Source organism: Manduca sexta, chromosome 20, assembly GCF_014839805.1.
Source record: "Manduca sexta isolate Smith_Timp_Sample1 chromosome 20, JHU_Msex_v1.0, whole genome shotgun sequence".
NCBI lineage: Eukaryota > Metazoa > Arthropoda > Insecta > Lepidoptera > Sphingidae > Manduca > Manduca sexta.
Window position 1 is genome coordinate 1,694,138 of NC_051134.1, and position 24,532 is coordinate 1,718,669.

At 32.9% G+C, this 24,532-nt stretch overlaps 3 protein-coding genes across 3 annotated transcripts in view; 2 read left to right on the forward strand and 1 right to left on the reverse strand.

Moving 5' to 3' along the window:
• Positions 1-521: 521 nt before the first annotated feature.
• LOC115445902 (protein spindle-F) lies at positions 522-2,628 on the forward strand. Its single transcript, XM_030172398.2, has 2 exons — positions 522-1,429; positions 2,133-2,628. Exons 1-2 carry the CDS (start codon positions 688-690, stop codon positions 2,489-2,491), a joined length of 1,101 nt encoding a protein of 366 aa, XP_030028258.2. The 5' UTR covers positions 522-687; the 3' UTR covers positions 2,492-2,628.
• LOC115445907 (39S ribosomal protein L32, mitochondrial) lies at positions 2,542-4,812 on the reverse strand. The gene is made up of 4 exons (XM_030172411.2): positions 4,572-4,812; positions 4,246-4,485; positions 3,236-3,363; positions 2,542-2,785 (listed from the first exon to the last, which is right to left on the reverse strand). The coding sequence occupies exons 1-4, from the start codon at positions 4,657-4,659 to the stop codon at positions 2,648-2,650; spliced, it is 594 nt and encodes a 197-aa protein (XP_030028271.2). The 5' UTR covers positions 4,660-4,812; the 3' UTR covers positions 2,542-2,647.
• An 819-nt stretch (positions 4,813-5,631) lies between these two features.
• The window catches only part of LOC115446013 (decaprenyl-diphosphate synthase subunit 1), a 43,261-nt gene continuing 24,360 nt past the window's right edge, over positions 5,632-24,532 (forward strand). The window contains exons 1-3 of the mRNA XM_030172556.2: positions 5,632-5,886; positions 18,301-18,489; positions 24,062-24,201. Of these exons, the coding sequence (XP_030028416.2) occupies positions 5,689-5,886; positions 18,301-18,489; positions 24,062-24,201 (527 nt within the window). The 5' untranslated portion in view covers positions 5,632-5,688. The remainder of the gene's footprint in view (positions 5,887-18,300; positions 18,490-24,061; positions 24,202-24,532) is intronic.

Here is a 24,532-nt window from a genome sequence, read left to right on the forward strand (position 1 = left end):
AACATAATAGACCTAAAAATTTTGAAAGTATGGTTTCTGGTGCCGCCTCTTCTTACATAGAATATTACTTAATCTATAGAACTGGCCACAGAATAATTTAAAGATGAAAAAATGTGAATATAAATAGGATAAAAAATTATTATTTTTTAATCAAAACTAAAACAATAATTTTGATTCGTGATTGCATGATAAGTAGCTGCATATTATTTTCCTTTTGCAGATATTATAATACCCTATTGAGCCAATCGGCATGACTATACAAACCATCTTGGGCGGTTTTCATCTTTTGTCTATAGGTATTTTTTATAGGCTTACTTCACTAGCAGTATTGTCACTTTGTTGAGGTAATGAGCATAAAACTCATTACCTGATTACATTAGCCAACTTTGAATTTTTCTGAGATTTTTATCTAATTTTCGGGGAGTTTTAAAGAATACATTGGCCACTGGGCTAGAGTTGCCAACGAATTGTGAATTGTCATAATGACAACCAGTGTCCAAAGATAAAAGAAACTCAAACTTCAAATAAAAAATAAAATTGAACCTTGTTTACATTATTGTAGAAAATTATTAATACCTATTTAAAATTTATAAGATTTTGTGTAAACTTATAAATTTAGGTCCATAAAATAAGCAGAAACTAATATTTTGATAAATAGTAAGGTGTGGTTCCAATTACTTACACGTTATGGAGTCGTCTTCTATTGTAAGTTTTAGTAATGATTCTACATTTCAAACAACCTTGAAAGGGGAATACAACAATATTAGTGTGCACGAACTGGCGTTACATGCTATGAGAGACCGTTGCTTATTACTGCAACGAAGAATAAATATCCTAGAAAATGATAATATGAGGCTAAGGCTTGATGTTTCAAAAGCATCAGATAGTTCCACCTATATTCCTCTTCAAGAAGATGAAAGGAATGAACTTTTGCAAAAAATTGCAGAGCTTAATAAGCAAAAATCGCAACTTATGCATCATGTTTTTATGGTATCATGTGAAAACAAGAATTTGTGGATAAAAATATCTAATTTAAAAAAGGGTGACAAACCAGTGAAAGAGTATACGAAGCAACCTTTGATGCGTACAAACACTTACATTCACAGTACACCAAAAACCAATGAGAACTATCAAGAGAAATACTCAGAGATGAGTCTCGAAGAAATTTCTTTAAAACTAATTAACAGTTATGTTCAGGAAAAATCACAATTAGTGGAACAATATGAGCAAATGGCACAGTTACAAGAAGCCGATGATGAAGTGTTAAACATAGACTCTGTAGGATTCGCATACATTGAAGACCCTGCCACAGATTCATTAAAAGAAATACTTTCACAAACTGAAAAGTTACAAGAACTCAAGAAAGAATTGGTGCAACAAGAAAGTGATTTGAAATTACTATTATCTAGATTTGAGATCATTCTGAGAGGTGTGTTTAATTTTCCTACTTTTTCTGTTTTAAAAATGTTTAACATCTAGATTTCATTTGCATGCCTGCATGAAAATATTTTTCTGGGACATGGGTACCCCTGTGCAATTTTCTTTGATAAACAGTAAGGGACTAGCAAATGTGTCACAGACTAGCTTCTATGATGTAGATAACATTTTATGTAAATTACCTTTCATATCTTTAAGTCAGCTATACTCTAAGTGTGTTCCGCGGAACCCTAGGGTTCCGTGATACCTCTGTCGGGGTTCCGCAAGAATTTAGAAAAAAAATCAAAACACCTCTCTCAATAATAATTAGTAACTGTTACATTGTACTTTTATTATGCTGATTAATAAAAAATACACTTATAAAAACAATTGTTTTATTGTAGGGTTCCATCAAGTATTTTGCTTCCCAAAAGGGTTCCGTCATTTAAAAAGTTTGAGAACCACTGCTTTAAGTAAAGATAACAAAACCACCTTTTGACAGGTGCAAATCTTTTCTTGATTTTCTAAATACATTCTTTCATAGAAATCTTGTCTTGACCATTCTAGCATAATAAGAGAATTAGTCAAATTGGTCAAGCTAAAATGTGCTAAAATGTTCTGAAGTCTCAAATTCTACAGCAAATTTCACTAAAATTCATGTTATTTATGAGTATACTATGTAAGAACAAATACATATAAATAATTTTTATTTTCAGATGGCTATAAATGTCCAAAATGCCTGGAAAATAATGCAAAAATTACAACCTCAGAACACAAAGAAATAGAAACAAGTGATAGCCTGGCCAATTGGGCTACTCCGGCAGATTCTAGCAATTATAATAACAATTTCAGTGAACTAAACACATCATGCAAGAGGAATGCAGTTGATGAAAAGGAGGTTGTAGAGGAGCATTGTGATAAAATATGTCCAATGTGTGGCCAAACATTCCATTATGATGTAGAATTTACAGATTTCCAGTCACATGTTGAAAATCACTTTATGGGTGAAATTGACCCAGATTCTGTTATTGACAATTTTGAAAACATTCCTAATTCTCTTGATAATGTAATGTAGATAATGTATAAATAATAAAAATCTAATTATTAGAGTTAATAAAAAAAATGTTTTGGGTAGTATCCATTTATAACAGCAAATTAGTGCCTATTTGATTTTTATTTTATATATCTAACCATATTACAACAAATGTACTATATTTTACTTTTCTTTTTTTTACGCTAAGTCTGTAGGTTTTACATCTGTAGATTTAGATGGCTCTTGTGTAGATTTCTGTAGAAGATTTTTGCTGAACCATTGTGGTCTTTCTTTCTTCATCTCGACAATCCTTTTACCCTTCCAGAACTCATTAGGCTACAAAAAAATCACAAGTGAATGCAAATATTATGTATACTAATACAGTTATTTCTTAAATTAGCGATAAATAATATATATACATACAATGTTTGTTACAAAAATGTTATGCTTCTTAAATAAGAGATAGAATAAATTAATGGTTATAAAAAGTATATTATACAGCTTCCAGAGGGAAATTCACTCATTCCATCTAGGACTGCCTACAGCCATACTACCATTACTGTCTTTTTTTGTAATCATTGTTTGTTCCAATGTTTAACTTCAGTGATACAATATGATATGGTAATTGTTTTTTTCTATTAGGTAAAATGATAAAAAAATTGCATAGTAGGTAAAGGCTTAGCTGTGCCCTTGGCATTATGGATGTCCATAGGTGATAGTGACCACATACCAGTCAGTACACTTTCAACTTGTCTACTTTCGTTGGTAAGGAAAAATAATACATACTTGATCTGGGATACTTTCGCCTTCATAAAGAACGATAACATCTTGTTCAATACGGCTATTGCCTATTTTTTCTTGAATTTTGTTTTTTATTTTTCTTGTTTCCTCTTGCACTCTCTTGTAACATTTTTCTAAAAATACAAGGAATATAAATTCAACATATTATTTTGCAATACACAAATTCCAAGGCACAGGGAAAAATGGTGAATGGTGGAAAAGTCATGGGTCAGAAGGTCAAGCTTTAAAAAATACTGTGTTTCTACACAGTTTAAAAGAAAAAAATGTTTTCTCTTTAATAAATAAGAGCTTTTGACTAATTGATATTAAACAATGCATTCAGATTACATAAGGGTATAAAGATTTTCCATACCTTAAGCACACACAATCATACCTTAATACCTAAAGGGGGAGGCAGAGGTGCAAATAATGCACTCACTTTTTGCTACCCCTTAAGTCATAATAATTTAAAAACAATGACTGTTACACACCACTATAGAATGTCAATTGTAGGACTTAATTAGGGGACTTCAGTAAACCAGTTTATTCAGTTAATCTAATTATATATGTTTATGTATGCCCCATTATACAAAAAAAAAAACATACATTTATAATATGAGTCTCGTTTATTAGAGTGGTAAGTAAGAAATGAAGAACAGATAGGTTAATGAACAAAATATGTTGTTTTCATCCTTAACCTATCTGTATCCAATATCTATAATAGTTTTATAGGCGTTTTTCATGTTAACATGTGTTTGTGTGCAATAAGCCTATAAATTATGATGGAAGTCCTAATTTTAGTCTGTTGATGCAATCCTACAGCTATGCACTTTTTTCAGGACATATATCTGATACTGGTTACTTTCATTTTAAGTTTCAAACCACCACAAGATTAACTTAAAAGCCTTAAAATTGAGAACTAGTTGTTAGGCCATTGTTGGATTACTCTATGTTCTGATTATCGAATACCAATTTGATGAATCTCAACTCTACTATTAAAGGTTATAAGGACTTACCACAAAGTCTTCCTTGTTCATGATAATGTCCACATTCATGGCACACTTTTACGTTGGTCTTTGGTATTAGCATTTTCCACACATACTCAGGTGAACCATACTTTCGTTTCAATCTTTTTTCAATAGTTCTTCTGAATTTCGGAACAGCCAGAAGGAACCCATCTCCAACAATATCTTTGATACTAAATTTCTTTGATGGTATGTCAGTATCCCTTTGATGAACATAAGCTAATGCTAGTTCTGAAAAGAATTATATCCAAATTTTTAACAGTTTATCTCATAACAATTATTGAAAGTATTGTCTTGGAGAGTGTACATTTTCTAACCTTTTGGTGGATTATGGAATATGCTGTTTATTAAATTTCTTTCCACATTTCTTAGAACTTGTATTAAGTAAGTAAAGCGAGGAAACATATCGCTTATGTTTTGATTCTGGCTTTAAAATAGAATTTAAGTAGTTAACAAAAGTAAATCAATCGACGAGTGAATTTCAGAGACAAATATACTACGGAAACGCAAAGCTTAAACGGCACTCACAGTGGGACCAGTGTTGCCAACAAAAACTTTTCGATCGTCAGTAAGAAATACAATAAATAAAATCCGTCAAACAATAAAAAAACACAGCTAAATCATCTAAATACTACAAATTTATCACAGTGTTTTTATAGTTCACAATGTTTTCGTGGTATATAAGTTAATTCGGAGTACAATTGGATGAAATTAATGTTATTATATTATTTTAAAAGTACATACAATATTTATTTATTTATTAGCACTGCCACATTGTACATATAATAACAGTTACACTAGTTTTAAACAATAATTAAAGTCACTGATATGTACAACAAGTACGGCGTACATAACAATATATACTTTTCACAACATAATTGTATATTTATATGAATTATAACATGAATCAAAGAGAATTATAATATATATGGAAAATATAAATCCATCAAAAATCCGTCCGCTGTTAGCTTTTCCTTTCCATATATATTTTAATTTTCTTTGGGTTAGACCATAATAATATATTTGTCAGCAAAGGTGAAAGGGACCTCTTTGGGAACTTCAGTCTTTGATTCTAGGCTGCCAACGCCAATTCGTCAATTTCCTCAATAATGCAAGTCAAATTGTTCCAATTTTAGTAATAAACAGCACCTAATGAGATCAAATATCATTGGGAATTGGATATGCGGACTCATACTCACTGATGAAACGGTACACCTTAAAGAAAAAAAATAAGATAAAGTGGTGAAAAATCATTTCATGTATAAAATTCCTCCAAGTTTAGCTCAATCCACATTATATGAATTGGCAACATTTTGTAAAATGGCGCATGAATATTTTTTTCTCAAAGTTGGCAACACATTTAAAAAATGGTGCTTGACAATCAGCTGTCTCGAATAAAAGGTGGGGAGGAAAAGGCGAACGATTGTGTGCTGTATGCGTTATGTAGTTCATGTCCTCAAGCGTTTCGCTGCAGTTGTTGCTATGGCGTGTTTAAGTTCAAGTAGGCTCTGTGCTCGTGTTCAAGATAAGTTGTTGTGTCAGTTCGGACATAAAGTTCGAAAGCAGACTGTATTTGTGAAACTAAAACCACCCGGACCATCTCCTCTTCGGATATTTGGGAAGACAAATCAGGTCAGAGACTTGGGTCAAAAATATATTTGCGGCTTGTACTACTTTTTACTTTTTATCGAGACTGTAAACAATATTGATAACATTCCCTAAGGGCAATAGGTTACATATTTTTTTATCTTCATCTTCTTTACATAACAGCGTGACACAAACTAACCTCATAATGTCAGCTGATCCATCAAATCATATATTTTATGAATAGAATTTGAGAATTTATTTACATTAGAAAAGCTGCATTTTGATAAAGTAATAAGTAGGTTTATTCATTGGAAATTTTAAAAGTGAAATCTTGTGTCGGTGAACAGTGGGTCGCATCGCGAGTGGCGCGCGTTTGTTGAGTTTGTGTAATGATTTTCACCGTAAGTAATGGTATTACCAACTTTTACTTTTGGCAAACAAACCATACTTTCATTCAAAATTTAGAGATTATAATTAAACTCATGGAATTAATGTTAATATCAAATTGTCATTAGTAAGAAACTTAATTAAAAGCAGTAAATAAGCAGTGCAGATCCGTATAATAAAAAACAATTTTAACTTTATGATTAGGTACTTTGCTCCTTTGGTTAGCAGAATAGTGCCCATTTTCACATCCCGTATTGACGTCCTCGATCTCAGATGTAAGCTTCTACTTTGAGTCAATTGTAAGTAGGGTTGTCGACTTAGAATTATTAAAACTTAAACACATATACGCAGTGGAATACACAAACCTACATTTAAATACCATCAATTGGGTTGTGGATATCACTTGACATTAGGTAAGCCACTTGCTGGTGTGCCTGACTGTGCTTTATAGAATTTAAATTCTTTGTATGAACATTGAACTCGAATATCATTAAGTATTTCCTGAACATGATATTTCACGAAGCCACTATTAAGCTCGATATGCAGCTGCATTTGGCTTTAGGGAGTAGCTACTATGCTAGAACATCCTAAACGAGTACTATGCTAAAACTCATGTAGTGTTGTTTTATCACCAGAATTGGGAAGATGTAAGCAATAAATATTTCTCTTATAATATCATAATGATGCAATCGCCATTTAAAACTAGTATACTCCAAGTATAAATAATTATAAAGGTAAACAAGAGTTTACGCATTCTGCAACATATGACAACCCTAATTGGTTCGCGCGCTAGTCGTCGTGCTTTCTCGCGCAGCCGGCAGCGTGCGAGCATGCAATGTCCAATCTCGACGGCTGGTACAAAACTTTCTAAGCAACAATTATTTTTCGCATTAATATTTCATTTACTCCTTCAATTGAAATAGCATGAGTGCAATATTTTCTCGGTAACAGTTATGGGTAAATTACCGAAACACATATTTACCGAAAAAGTACTTATAGCTGAGTGTTTATAGTATCCAAATATATATTTGTATGGTCTTGTCAATTTCGTTATTTTAGCGTAATTTCTATGATGTCAGTCCGTTGAGATTGCATGCGCGAGCTCACTGTTAGTGAAAGTTGTGTGACGATTCGTTGAATTTTTAATAACGCGAAAACTGGGTAAGTAACCTGTTGAAGGAGCGCCATGGCCTTTCTTATTTTATTCTAGTCAGATTGTCGAACGTTGACCCGCTTTGCATCAAAGCGGTGTTTCATGTTGTTTTATCGACGAAGCCTAGTTACACACTCTAATTTTATTTAATAATTCCAATTACGTAGTTTCCATAGAATTGTTTCATGTTTTAGTTGGCACTTGCTAGTAACGACCGATTGATTCATGCCCCACGCTACGTCCTGCGTAAATGAAGCTCAGTAGAAATGCGGAACGCACAACTATTTGTTCAGTCGACATCATTGTATAAGAGTTTGCGACAACACACTCTATGTAGCATATGTTATTTTCAACTTACAACATTTTGTTGAATCCTAAATTACGTGACAACAATACAGAAGGGCGTAAAAAACTGGAAAGTTGTATTTTAGATGCCATGGGTGCGAATTGGCGTCATCTATTGTAGCAAGTTAAATCCTAAAGCCGCCATACATTTAAGGTCCTCCCCCGGCAAACGGCCTTGAGCATTCGGTCCATACAATTACAGCGCACGAGTTAGGGCGGGAATATAAACAGATTTATGAAAAATATAAAAAATATGAAAGTCTATTTAATAATTTTAAACCATCAATATTTTCCTTATTAAATCTATTTTTTTATCTAATAGTGCTGGTTGCGAGTTGTTATGATCTGTACTACTTTAAAAGGCGATGCACGGAATCATCAATTTTAGTGGCATTTTCATCATGAAATTAATGAAACAATAACCATATTATAGAAATATTTAAAAAATAAAACCAAAAATACCAACCATATTGAGGAATATGATGTTTAATTTTTTTTCCATACGTATTATACATTTCTAAGGCTTAGCTTCTAAAAATATGGTTTGTGCGCGGTTTTTCTGGTGGCACCGCCTTAATGATCACAAATGAATGTCTGAGAAATAAATTTCAATATTTTTTCGCAATAAGTAATCACATTATTCACGGCAGCCATTTTTTACTATAATTTTGTTGATTGCGTAAAACTTAACAGAGTTCAGCGGGTGTGGAACCAATATTGAGCCATCCGAAGACAGAGGCCTTGGACGAATAGCTTTGAATTCTACTTATTATGACGGATATAATTTGGCTATATTACAGATGTTTCTAAAGAATTATATATCTAATTAAAAGCCACAGCGTTTTCTTACCTAAAAGGACGGGGGTGTTTTATTTATTTTCCAAAAAGAAATGAGAAGAAAAATATTGAAAATATCCCCAAACTTTTTAGGGAACTCATTTTTAATTGCCACAGTTTTTATCGCTTTTCCATTTCTGGGATATTGATCTTGTTTTGAGTAAGTACTTTGAGTGAAAAAATAATTTGTGAAGAGTAGTAAATTATTAATCAAACAAAATGGTATACAATAACTCTATACCCACTAAGTAATCTAATAGTAGTAAAAAAAACTACAACGGAAATATTGTTATTATTGATTCGATTAAGTCAGATAATAAAGGTTATATGATGTTCAAAAACTATGTTAGGAGTAATAATGTTCGATGTTTTTTTTTTCATTTCTTTATGCGATTCATTTTCAGTTATCATAAAATATTTTAAAGTGTACTTTGCGACGTTACTTCTTACTAATCTTTATGAGGATGGCGTGGTTAAAAAAAGTGTAAATTAATGTATTTAAATTATTACGCGATTACCGATTTAGAGCCTTTCTTGTAACTAGCGTTATAAACTTAATTGTAGGTTGTAGTCAACATAGTGGGATGTCCTTGATTGCAAGGCCTAGCTATTGAGCTTCACGGCGTTAGTAGTATTGAGCAAGCGCGTTTCGGTCGGCACTTGCAAACAATGAACTCATCAACGTCTGCGGAGGCAATATTAATTGCTGTGGTTTGAGTACGTGACATTGTTTTTTGATTAGATTTTTGTAATTATTTGACCGACCTCTTTATGGTCTACGAAGAATCATAAATTTAGCATTTTTTGCTGTCCCCAGGCAGACAGAAAGAGATACTGCTGATGAATATTTAATTCCATCAAACAAATTTATTGCTTGTGATTATTGTATTTAAAACTATGTGTTGTTCACGGCTTCGCCCGCTTGTAAAACTTTCTCGTTACAAAAGTCTCCACAACAACGTACAACGCCACATCTTAAAAAATATATATTAAAAGATTCTATTATTTTCCATAGGAGCAAGTCACGGGGATAAAAGAAGTCTCTGTGTTAATCCGAGATAAAGTTTACCCGTGCATCAAATTTCATCCATATTCGTTCAGTTATTTTTACATTTATTGTAAGTTGTAAAAAACATCTAAACATTTTCATAATCTTTCGCATTTATAATATTAGCGATAGTAAGCAGTAAGAGAAGAGATTGTAGTTTTATGTCTTTTTAACACATTTAAAACACGACGTAATTTAAAAGTTTAAAGCGTAATTTTAATTACATTATAATCAGAGCTGTTTTTTCCAATGACGTACTAAGTATATATTTCCTGTGAAAGGAGTTGTTTACGTAGTAGTAAAAATATACAATATACTCGTACATACTACCAGAGAATGATTACGAAACAATATATTTTGTTATATTCAGTCGATAATTGTGTTTTAAACCTTATCGTCGAATCTATCATGTCTGATTACTTATTAAAACAATATGATAATATGAATTATGTACTGTGACTATTCCTTTTATTAGTAAACTAGCTTTTGCTCGCGGCTTCGTCCGCGTGAAGCAGTTTTCCGGGATAAAAGTCCACTGTAAGATAAAAGTCTTACTACACATTTTCCCGGTACTGATAGGTTCAAACTAATTTTATCCCCATGGCGGTTGAATTTATCAAAATCCTATTTAAGTGAACGTCTTCATCATAGTGGCTCCAATCTTTAATTTCAGTTCTCAGTCGAAAATCTAAGAAGATTTATACAAACTTTCATCCCCTATTTTATCACCTTGGGGTGGAATTTATCAAAATCCTTTCTTAGGGGATGCCTCAATCATAGTAGCCTTATGCATGCCAAATTTCAGCCCGGTCCGTCCAGTGGTTTGGGCTGTGCGTTGATAGATCACTATGTCAGTCAGTCAATCACCTTTGAGTTATATATTATTTGTAAATTTCCACTTATGTATATATGGCCGTATTTCGCATTATTAAATTAAAATTGTTTTATACCTAAGTCCTTGCTGAGGCCTTTGATTACGTTCTATAAGCGCAATTGTGATTAAAAGTGTGTAATCACTTTACGTGCACTTCAACCATTCTTCGGAGTGACGAAGGCCGTACACAGAGATCATTGTACCAATGCAAATGAAAAATTGTTGTAACTTGTTGAGTGAAAAAATCCGCTCACAATTATAGTGTTACGTACTCGCAGCAGTTTTTGAAAACTATCGTTAAACGTCCGCATTATGGCGTTCGTTAATACCTCAAGTGTTGTATTACTTTTCGTTAGTTTAGTCATAGAGGTCATAATTTTATTATGAGTAGGAAACTTGACGAAAGTATGCCTTTAAGTAATATAATATCAGTTTAGTGTATACTTTTCCCTACATGTATATATTACGTTAGAAGCTTAACGTAAATAATTTCAAAGCTAAAAATCTAATAAACTGCAAAACCAACATAAGCTTTTTCTACAAAGTAATTATTTGGGCAGGTTAGTAGCTTAAAAAAACCTCACAAACACCGAGTAATACTGTTTAAAAATCATTTTGACCGTATCGTCCTTGATTCTTAACCTAGAGAGGTGGGGCCCGTCTTCGACCCACATACCTCACGCCATGGACTAGAGACTGTAATTGCATCCACAATCATTATAACCCCCTCTACGTCAGATATACTCAACTTTTGGTATAAATCTTCTCCTGGTGTCTTACATTTAGTACCATATATTTGTATGGTGTGATACTTGTGACACAGTTTGTTTTGTTAAATTAATAATGAACAATTGACTTTTGGGTGGGGTAGAGATCGTATTATATACCCACGGTTTGTAGAGATTATTTCTGTTCTACTGAATAAATAATTTTCTTATTTTTATTGTTTTATGTTGTAATACTTTTTTGTTTAATTATATACGGTAAATTTTATCTATAATAAAATTAAAATATGTTTTTTTTTTTTTTTGTAAAATCTGCATTAGATTCATGTATATGAAATAGCGACCCAAGACAGAACCTGAACTTTATTTTGTTTCGGTTTTTACCTCTAAATAGTTTATCTTAAATATATAAAGATTAGTCATTAGAAGTATTAAAATTATCACGTGGAAATAAAACGTGGTGCGCGCTCTCCCTAGAGTCTGAAAATGTTGCGTGTCTCTGTTTTTGTACGGTGAACGGTATATCTGTGTAGCTGTGTAATACCGCGCTGCATTTAAATACTTATTTGTGGTTGTCTGTCTGGTAGGCAACATATATAAGTTTTAAGAGACGTCAGTTTGTTTCAAACGTGAAGTTAAAACAACTAAAAACTTATAACACACATGTTGTACTTATGATCTTAGAGGTCATGTTAATTGCTTTTTTTTTTCTTTTACTTTCACCTCATTCTTTTAACAAATTTTGATTTAGGAAGTAATTCGGGACAAGATACTTTTGCATATTATCTTAACTATTTAGTTTAGTATTCTAGACTTATTTTTATACGAATTTATATTTTATAATTTGTTTTTTCCTTGTATTGTCATTTGGTACTTCTTTTTAGACAACCATTGAACTAAATAGACGTCGCTTGTGCAAATATCCGAATTTTGATTACAATTTAAAGTCTATTACAAAAAGTTTATGGGCGGAAGTTCGTAAAAGCTTCTCTGAGTGAATGTTAAATTTCAATTTCAACTTTTATATGACCTACCTACTTCCTAATTCTAAATTTGTACTTATACTTCGTTGATTTAAGATATTCTGATTTTTATCAATGACTTAGTAGGTTTTCTCAGACGAGATATTGTAATCGTGCAGACGGGCCAGGTCGTGCGACACCATTGCATGTCGCCGAGCAATTTTGTTTCACATCCTAACATAATAACTGACTCGGCGCAACATTGACCCTTATTCACATTCTGTCTATAAACATTACTTAACGGTTATAGATTTCGTATACATGAACAATCAATGAAGTTAAAAAATAATTAATTGCTATATCGTATTTCGCCAATAGCTATATTAATGCTAACCTAGTTTTGGTGTAACCTTACTATTTCATTCCAAAGTCAAGTTGTCCAATGAAAATTAAATTTTGAATTTAATTAATAGTTTTTATTGTGTAAGTTAGAAAAAACTATGTGTTGTGTAATATTTCGGAGCTTTTTAAATAATTTTTGAGAAAATCTTATTACTTGCTACCAATATTTAACCTCATCTATAACTTTTTTGCATGGCCATTCAACTGACTGTCAGAGACGACTAACTACAATAATAAAATAAAAGTGGCAGTAACATCCATTCCATCTATCTATACAGTATCAGCGAATTTCAACTAAATGATGACCTTTATCGCATATTATATGCATTCGCATATAATCTACATTCAGTGATCGCGTTGAAATCTTTTCTTCTGGTTGCAGTCTAAAATTTTCATTACTTTTAATTTACTGTTGCCTCAAATACAACACACAGTGGAACGAGTATCAATGTTATAATAACTTTTATTCGTTAAACTGATATTTTTGTTTTTACACTGGGTAATTTTATATTTAACAAAATTATTCTATTCTTTTTTTTATTAATCGGCAACTAAATAAAATTCAAATATAATTGTACTATAATACACATTTATATTATATTTATTGTAGTACACAGGTGGAATTATGGTGTAATACAGTGATAATTATAGTAGAGCCATGATCGGCCATAATCTTATAGGATATTATAGATGTCTACAAGGTTCTTTTGTGAAGGTACAAACTAATATTACAATGGTTTTTAAACAAAAACTATAAGTGGTGTTCGGTATAAATATATAAAAATGTTGTCCGTTGGTATCACTAAAATGACAAATGATAGAATTAAGGTTTTATCACGTTAAGATGTTCGGCATTATTGAAGAATAACCCGATATTTAAAAAGTAATAATTAATTGTAAGAACTTGCAAAAGTTATTATAAATATTTTAGACGTTATGCAACAGCTGAATAGAGTTTACCAATAAATGCTTTTAATCAGTGTTTTGCCGGTATATTGTTTTGTCCTTTTGTCTCTTTACGAAATAAACGTGAAAGTCAAGACACAAAACAATGTTTAAAAATGTACTAGTGAGGCCGTTTATTAAAAACTAAGTTATCCAATTTAAAACCACCACGTTGGCCGAACATCAAATGAAATAAACGTTAGTGTCCAGACACAAAACAATGTTTAAAAATGTACTTATGAGACCTTTTATTACAAACTAAGTTATCTAATTTAAAACCACCACGTTGGCCGAACATCAAATGAAATAAACGTTAGTGTCCAGACACAAAACTGTGTTTAAAATGTACTAGTGAGGCCGTTTATTACAAACTAAGTTATCTAATTTAAAACCACCACGTTGGCCGAACATCAAATGAAATAAACGTTAGTGTCCAGACACAAAACAATGTTTAAAAATGTACTAGTGAGGCCGTTTATTACAAACTAAGTTATCCAATTTAAAACCTCCACGTCGGCCGAACATCAAGTTAAAGTACGTGTCAATTGCGGCTCATTTCTATATAAAGAAGTAAGAAGTCAGGTTGATACGCAAGAGTGTTCACTCACTTTCTATTGTAGTTTAATAATTATTATGTACACTTGCCGCCTACCGACACATGCAATTTTACGTGCGCCAATGTTGTTCATCATTTACATCGATCACGAATTTGTTTTTGTATTATTATTTTAAACACATATATTGGGGTGCGTACAGTACTACGTGACTGTTGTTTCAAGTTTTTTTTTATTTGTAAGAAGGGATGTTGCTTAAATCCATACTTATAATATAGACGCGAAAGTAACTCTATTGGTCTCTTAGGCTATCATGGCTGAATCATTAAACCGTTTCTGATGAAATTTGCTATGCGGGTAGAGACTTCCCGCCCTCATACTCGTCACTGCAACTCCTGTAAGCCTCCTGGCTTGATGATCCTTCATCAGTGGCACGCTTTTTATGCCGAACGGTGAAGCTCGGCGAGTGTCGAAGAACTCTAATTTGTCTTGATCCCGCAATGAAGTTGGTCAAATATAAAGATGGGGAGGAGATATGCACTGTGGTTTGCAGATAGTTTGAGATCCCGGAAAGAATAAAAGCTACTGTATATTCTTGGAAAATATATAAGTATTGGGACTTTCCCGGGAAAACGATTTCACCGTGCAGAGCCACAGCTAAAAGCTATTCAGCCCATAAATATCACTGGAGGATGGTTTCATAATGTCAATTAAGTAGTCACGTTTGCCATGCTTTACACGTATCAACAAAATATATAACTCATGCTATGTAAGGATTTCCCCTTTCTTTTTTGTCGTGTCTTTATTATGTGGAATTCAGTGTTACAATAAAGTTTTAAACATAATATTTCCACTATTTTTTATTATTCCACTCCACAAAAGTGGAGGTACAACTACGCTTGACTTAAACGATGATGTTATTTTTATTTAATCAGCCCTTTTATAATACAAATTTAAGGTCAAAAGAGCATTGTCTGGCCGAGGCCGAGTATGAAATGAGTAAACCGCTAGTGGAATTCTTATTTATTGAGGAAAGACATTTCGATCGCCCTTCCTGTCAACTTAAAGGTCAAGATAGGTGATTTTAAAATATGAATAAAGCTACTTTAATAATACAAACATCAAGTCAGGGTTGTGAAAGTAAATGCCTGTAGGTATCCGGTATTTTTATAATGAATATGAAAAGCATTCTATTTTTAGTAATATGTGAATTCTGGGTGCATTGATTTCACTTCCGCCAACTCCTTCGGTTACAGGAACAATATTTTTAAGTAATAAAACAAGAACAATCATCAATTATGGCAACTTAGAGAATTCAGGATGTGCTTGCTGACGCGTACGCTGCACCGTATCAATTCGTAGTAATACTATTAATCAACAAGTTATTTTATACGTAACCTTTCACGAGTTCGTGAGCAGAGGTAAAAGCATTCACATGGTTATACTTTGAAAACTAAACTACTAAAATAAACGATTTGTAATATCGAAAAGTGATTGCGATGTACCCTTTGTCCTACTTTTCCTAGTCGCCGTTCAAAAGTTGTTGCTTTTCTATATGTATGGTTCAAATTATTGAAATGTCGACAACGGTGTAAACCCAGCCATAGTGGCCCACGTACGTGTGTTGCATTCCGGGATCAGCTTGTGTACGTATATATCCGATTTTAAACAGGCTGGCATAATTGTGTCAGCTGGGGTGGGGTATTCATCTCTCGTCAGTCCATACTATCTGGACTCTACTTACTATCAGTTGCAGTGGGTTTGTGTTCTCTTGCCCCTAAAGAAAAAAAATCTACTTGCTTTTTACCCTTTTACCGAAAGGGAACCCGACACAACTTATAGGTACTAAAAATGTACATAAATCTACATATACATATTATAAAACAAAGTTCCCTATTCTGTCTGTCTGTATATCATCGATTTTCTCAAAATCTGAAAGGTTTTATGTAGTGGGACTTTTATCCCGGAAAACTTCTTCACGCGGGTGGAGCAAAGCGAGTAAAAGCTAGTATTTACATAAATCACGGAAGGGAAGCCGGCAGGAATCGGGCTATATGGAACCTGCCCCACTGGTACACCAGCTGATTCTGGAACGCAAGTATCCAAACGAGCCAGTGTTGTTTTACCCTCTAAACGATTGAATAGCGTTCAATAGAGCATACTCACAAACATCGATATCGGTTTCCTAGTTCGTGTAATGTTTTGTATTATATACTTCGCGAAAGACAAACAATATTAAACTCGGAATCTACTGCTTGAAATTTGTTTTATCAGTGTAGCTCGTTATCTCGATGATTTAAAAAATCTTGCAAAACCGTAATCTATTACCAAATTACGCGAATATGCAAAAAATAAATTATTTAAAAATCTTCATAATTGATAAATTATCACCACGATAACATTTCCGATATTTTGACTCTACCAACTTAAGGTATAGGTATTGTATTGGAATTACCGTTATGAGTCTTCGTGTGACTTGAGTTTCGTCAGCAAGATCTCTACACCAAATTTCTAATTAATCGAATCCGTGATAGTATGAAATGAGCAGATCGTCTTTAAACGCCTAATAATTTTTAAGCTAAAAACCAATTTGTTAACAGCGGTTTCCAATTTAAAAAATCCGCATCAAAACCGATTCATTCGTACGGGAGCTACGAAGGCATAGACGTTCATACAGACACCCAGGTACACACCCTCAACTTAGCGTAAATTTATGTTTTTGGTTAATAGTTCGGTAAATAATCAAATTGTTAAGTGCTAAATATAAACTTTTTCACTTTGTGTATTGTGTAGGTAATGTGTTCAAGCAAGTCACAGTTAGGAAGTTTTATATTTAAAAAAGTAAATGATCCTAATGTGCCACGAAAATAATAATTATTAACTCTATTTTAAAAAACACATAGAAAAGTAGCTAAGTTAGGATTTGATAAAAATCCATCTTTAAAGGGCGTTAATAATTCAAGCCTATATATGTCGAGACGGAAGTAAAAGCTCGTGCGTTCTAAATTGGTAAATAAAGTTTTGATAGTAGATGTCTCTTGACTTGCAAATGACAATATTCATTCAGAATACCAAACGTGTTTTTTATATTTTTTAAAACCTATAAAAATCAATTATTCACCAAAACCGGATTGAGTAATGTCCTCGACTTATTAGCCTGATGACGGACCATTCTAAACTTGGTTTCAATGAATTAGCGAAACAAAGTACGCAATTCGTCACGGTCAGTAGCATCGTTTCGGTTTTCATGTTTGTTACCAATGAAAGCAGCACTGGTAAGAGCAATTTTAGCCGTTCATCCTTGATTTAAACGAATATTGTAAATTGCATGATGAATTAGTGTGATGTCTGATAGGAGTAAATCATTATTTACAGAACACCATTGTGTTCTCGCATATTATATTGAGCAAATAGAGAATTATATTTGATCTTTTAATACTGAGCGATATGGTTCAATTGGATCGGAGAAGATATATATAAATAAATACTCTTTATTGTAACCATTGTCAAATAGAGAGACAAACAAGATTAATAAATTTTCTTAAATCTATGGTGTACAATGGGCGGCCTTATCGCTACAAGCTATACAGACGCGGATGTCTGATTCGACGTGCCATACGTTAGCTTGGATAATACAAAACCGAATAAGATACACAGCCATTCCTATGGACCTTCTTACCCAATAGAATGGAAGAAACCATATGACGTGCATTTGAAAGGTTACTCGCAGCGTGTGGCTGGTATAATATCAATTTTAAATAAATAAAATTGATTCGATTTCAATTAATGATGGTGCAGCAGGTGAACACACATGCACTGCTCACGCTCGGTACGTGTCGTGGTTTTGCAACTGGCCAGTCGAAGCCCATCGGGCGAGTCAGAGACTGCACTCGCTTGCAGTTGCATAAACGTAATTACGAAACAGCGTATCGCGGTCACTGCCGCCGCTGTAGTCGATACATAGTTAAGGGCACACGCCGCACCCTTCCCTGCACTGTAACCATTATTGATATAAGTGCGCATTTTGTAACAATATCGCCAACGAAAATATTTTTTGTATCTGACATATATCATTAGAAATCTTTAGGTGTAGAACTTTTAAAAATATTAATAACAGGTGATTTACGCTTTCTTTTAAAAATTGTGAGAAATTTTAACTTTCAGGCTTGTGATTACGAGGACTACTCGAAGAAGTAGCAATATAACAATGTACGCTCTTTGTTTCAGAGAGCAACAACATGCGAGCCGGTATGCGGCTCCGCGAGCGCTGCTTCTGGCGCCGGTATGGTGCGACGACTCGCCTCCAGTCTTCAGAGCACAAGCACCGGCTCGCTGCCGGACTATGGAACACAAATCGTAGACCCTTATCGCCTGTTGGAAGATGACCTTAACGGAATATATGAGGACATAAGATCGGTAAGCCTCCTTTGTCACTTTCATACTTTATGACCTACTTAAATCCCAGTAGATACGATATCAGTATATCAGGCAGCGTCGTGACGAGCAAATCGACTGTTTAATATTTAGTTGGTATTGTAGTTCTGCTTGCAATCGCAGAGAATTGTTCAACATTCACTTGGAGCCAGCAATATGTATTTTGTTACTCAAGTTGTTGCACCAACTTTTATTTATAAATGTGCACTTTACATGATAACTTGACACGATCAAAATTTCCTCGGACCAAGTGCATTTGATGTCTGCGAGTCTATTTTGATTATGCAATAGTGATCAAAGCGCACTAAATTGTCGGAGCTTACTGCTTTATCAAGGTTGATTACGATCAAGCTCCATTTTACACAGCTCATTGGAGTTTAAAGTAACTCTATTAATAAATATTAAACACTTGAAAGGCGACGAGTAGTAAAATCATTACAAATATAAAAATAATTTATCTGCCTAAAATAACATTTGTTAATAAGTAACGAAGGGAAGTAAAAGGCGATAAATAATATTTAATAATTATGAAATTGAGCCTTAGTTACAATAACCAATAAGTTCAAGTCGATTTAGATTGTGCAAACGCGGCTTAGGCCCAGTGCCGGTATATTATTTAGTATAACACGGCCTAAGTTAGAAAAAATTACATTTTATTTTAAAATTACCATCACTAAACATAAATCGCAAAAGAAAATCATGCCAATGAAATCTTTCAAAAAACACGTAAATGGATGAAGAGATCACCACTCTTTAAAGTTGGATAGTAACTACTTTCAATATAATATAAAATTAATACAAATCACAATACCTATGGATATTTTTAAAATATTTTTTCGTAAAAGTGTTACTCAACGCAAACGAATAATAACCTACTATACAATTATCTTCATTGTATTGGTTGATATTGACAGCTCCAAAAGAAGCCGTTATTTTAAAAGAAAGTTTATGTTCAAATTTACTATTTTTTCCCCTGAACATATTATGCTCCGATGGATTTTAACTTATTTTCAATTATTATCAATATTGCCATATTGATCAACACTAAATACGCAACCAGTTATTATTAAAAGAGTTGACTTGTGTGGCGTTTCTGTGTCCTTGAAAATAAGTAAATACATTCTAATAACGCGTCGATTGCGTTCAAGAAATACAATCAAGCCGAAAACATATAATTGTAATAAATGTTATGGTAAAAAAGTAATATAGAGAACTGTACGCCAGCGACGTGCTCATTGATGAACAATTGTGTCAAAGTCGTAACGTGTTTGAACGTTGGCCGCAGTAGATTGTGAAATTCGCACATCGCGATACCATTTTACCCATTAACTGCAGGGTCAACTTTATATTACACTCTATTAGCCGGCGCAACATACGTCGAACGCATCGGCGCTGAATTATGATGAGATTATTAAAAATGATGATGGCAACCTCTGGTGGCTTTTAATACAGGACGGTCAAATATTTATTAGTTCTGAGCTTACTAGAGGACTTTAAAATATTGTTCGTATTAAAAAAAAATGTTGTAGGAGGCTGTCTCAAATCCTTGGTGTGGGTCCACGTAATTTTGGAGTGGGTATAGGGCACCCGGCACCCTTTCTATATACATCTATGTCAAAATAATTAGCGACTTGTTTTAGTAATCCTATTATGGATATTACTACTACTTTGTATGTAATTTTTATAATTATATGCATAAATAATTGAATATCCTTCTAAACATTTGTCCCTACAAGTTATGATGTTTTATGAAATGGAATGAATTTAAGCCAAGTTCTTTAACGATTCCGAACTAAGGATTGACACATTCTTATTTGTGTACTCGTGTGTATGTCAAGACAATTACAAATGATTACATGAACTCTTAGTGAGATTATAGAATTGAAAATAACAAATGCCGATATTTCGATTTAGTAAATATACCTATCTAATTCATGGCTATCTAGGTAACCTGGCACTAGGCAACAAATAAATCACGTCATTTTAAATGTTATAAAAATAGTTTTCAATGATAAACGTGTTATTATTATTTTATCTCTAGCATAATAAATCCGTGGCAGACATGTAGTCACTAGTCTGCTTTCTGTTTGGAAAACTTGTTTAAACTAGGCCCCTACACGAGTGCTACAGAAGCTGGTTGCATATTTCTACACACTCACTTCCTTGTGACACATGCCTTCTAGTATTTTTGCAACATCAGCTGTATTCAGACGGATGTTGCAAATCTCGCGAATGTTTTCACTCTTATAGGTGTGGTCGGTAAAATAAAAGTATTTCGCTTATGATAAGCGTGCTAGTGGCGTAATGCATTTTGCGATTTTACTTATCGTCTAATGATAATTCTAGAAACTGTACATTTTAAAATGGTGTCGGACGATTTCAAATATTGTGTTGACTAGGGATTTGGATCCACTATGTCTTACGGGTTGGATGCTTTAGAGTTTAGACAATATAGTAGTGTTTTTCCTCGCTTTTCGTTAAAGCGACTTAATAGGACGCCGGGGTCAGCCGTAGAATCTCTTTCTCCGAGACCGATAGTATATCGGTTGTAAAAAAAAATATTCCAAAGAAAAAGGTGTCATGATATTTCTTTTATTAATACCCACGAGATCACAAAACCATTGGGAAATACAGAAAACAATGAAAAATTAAAATTATAACAGATAAAATACAGTTTCTACATAAACTGTTTGGAACAAATTGTAAAGTAAATTAACGATTTTTTATTGCGTACATTGTCATAAGTTGTTACCATTCGTAAATGATGTCAAATAATTCATTTATCTACAAATACAAATTGGTAGCACATGTTGCTATTTTTATATGTAATGTGTACATAATATATTGTCGCTGAAGTTTCGTAATGGTCACGACATTGAGGAATTGTTTCACAGTTCAATTAGCAGTATCTAAGTTAAAGACTATTGCTGTGTACAATGTTCCAGTAATGACACAGGGCAGTTTCCTACGAGCGATTTAAGTGTTAATTAAGGTTTATTAACGGCTAATATTATAGGCATAAATTGGTCATTACTAAGCACATACTAAGACTACTACTACTACTAAGTATGTATTACTTGCCAAGAATTTTAATAATAAATTGAGTTTTAGTATTAAAATTCTTGGCAAGTAATACATGTATATAATGAGCTATAAATATTATTCTTTTCGTCAACTGTCCACTGAGGATAGATGGTTCGTAAGATTTAAATTTACAGCTAAACATACAATATTAACTTAGTGATAGTTTTGTTCTCTAGAAAATTTAGGACTTTGGTTTTGTTTTCCGTTTTAATGAGCACTTTGATTCGTGTTTTCAAATATTAATCTGGTATAATGAGTTCTATTAATAGTTATGGAGTTTTTGTTCGTATTTTTATATCGAGCAGCAAAAATACAAGATGACGTATATGAAGACTAAATATAATATTGTATAAACATTTAAATGGTGAATTCCCAGGAACGGATGATGTTATTATGTCCGTTGGCTGAACAATAAAATTGATGTATAACAATGACAATAGCTTTAGTGAATTTGCAATGCCGAAATTCGCATTGTCCGCTATCGAGAGGACACTTGCGTCAATCTTGCGCCAAGGTGCAGATAATGGTGGTTACAAAACAACCTGGTTGAAAATTCACTTCGAGTCCTTCAACTCGGACAAAACCGCTGTTAAAGTAAACATCAGAGGCCCGATTACCTATTGCTTGATTATTTATTTAACATAAATGTACTTATTGTGTTACACAAAAGCGTAGGTGTTAATTGTCTCTTTGATGGAAACGTTTTTAAAGGGCAATTCTGTCAATCACGATAATATATATCGCTGGCTCACTATTACAAAGTTCTATATTATATTTGATGTGCAAATTGAATTATATATATCACATAATTCTAAGTAATTTTTTTTGTGAATATTTCCTATAATCTCGAAATAAAGCGGGAACCATGTATTGAAATTTTTACTAAAATGAAATTTTTACCTTATTTTTGCAACATAAATAAGAATTATCATAGGACCTTGTAATAATGATCCAGCAATTTGTTGCTCACGAAGGCTAAAGAACACTATACAGATAATTATATTAAATGTGTCATCTTAGATTTAATGTAACATAAATGATAGTACCAGCAATTTCTAGCAGAACTAACTAGATATAATTCATCTTAAACTGCACTTGTTGCATTTTAAACTGTATTTATAATAGTGAACGGCCTTAAGTCAAGGTAAAGTGTGAAATATGTAAGCTTGCAACAGTCCTAATAAATTTGTGTTAATGCACGTAAATGTCATCATACACAACCGTTGTTAATGCTGGGAAATAAATCAATGGATTTTTTATAGATTGATTATTTAACTTAGTCACTACTAAAAGTTTGTAACATCGTACTCTATAAAATTTGTTTCGTAGCAACTAACAATGTCTACAACGTCGTAGCATTCGAACAATGGGTGATGAAAACAATCTACTAGTGCTACGATGGTACAATATTATAAATATAAAATGACTATATTAGTATTTTATTATAGAAATAATTTGGAAAGTTGGTGAAAAGTGAAAAGTCACGTTTTACCGTGTCGTTGTAAGTAATAGGTATGATATTACGTGAAATGCTATAGCGGTGTATAGAGAGATCCCGCTGAAGTGTTTCGTAATATGATGCACGAATAAAAAGTTAATAATGATAATTTTGGCATGATCAAGTTGCTTTTTAATATTATGAATTAATTTTAATATCTTATAACTAAAAGAATTTATAAAATGTTAAACAAACCTTGATGTTTTTTTTTTTATAATAGGTATATGAAAAGTCTATTGAGTACATGTAAAAAATTATAATATCCACATGCTCGTCCAGTAGCGTGACCTTTAATTTAGACGTGGTAAATGGTGGTGGTCATTTAGCATCTAAACCAATGTTTGTACGGCCTACAATTTCTTACCTTGATGTTGTGAGACACTTTGTATTGTGGTATTAGATCGCAGTATTTAGTTATTAGGGTTCTTTGTAATATCGTAATGGAAAAACGAAATTCGAAAACTATGATTGATTGACCATGAAATGTGTAGGTAATATCTTGTTGAACTATATTCTTGATTTTTTTTATAAGTTTCTTTAGCATGCTTTAGGACGTTTCGCATTTATTCATAAGTAAATTCGTGTGAAATTATTAAGCCTTGATATTTAGAGGCATACCAATATATAAATAACTAATTTAAGACAATATAAATACAAACTAATCTCCTTAAGTTTTAATCCTGCGGGTATAAGAAAGCTACTTTATATTATACTATTAAGAGAAACATGCTGTAAACTAATGTTTACAGCATGTTTTTGAGTTAATACTCAAATACCATATCTTATTATCCTATTTAAATGAAGTATTAAGTAATTATATTGTGTCTCCTTAGGATATCATCTAAAATATAAGCGGACATTTAAGACTTACGCTTGGCTATTTCATAAACTTGGCAACATTTTTAGATAATAAGAAACTTTAACAGTTAAAAGATTAGATTCCAATTCGACTGTAGCACCTCTTGCCTTCAGGAGTTGGAGCGGAACACGAACCAAGCTGAACTCAACACAATAGCCACATACTACTTCGATGGACAAGGCAAGGCGCTCAGGCCGATGGTCGCGATACTCATGGCGAGGGCTGTCAACTACCACGTTTACGGGGAAAACAGGTGAGACAAACATCATTACGTTAGCCTTGTGCAAACCTGTCACTCTTTTAGATGATGTCAAATAATTTTCTCATAAATAATGTATGTTGCTTTATGCTTACATTAGTATACATTAACGTTCCATTTGACTTGATACGAGTCTACACTTTTATGCTATTTTATTATCTTGATATTTATATTCTATTATAATTTATTTGGATATTTATAAGTACAGATTAACATATTAATATATAATAATAATAATAAAATCAGCCCTGTATTATATACACTCCCACTCCTGGGCACGGGCCTCATCTACTACTGAGAGGAATTAGGCCCTAGTCCACCACGT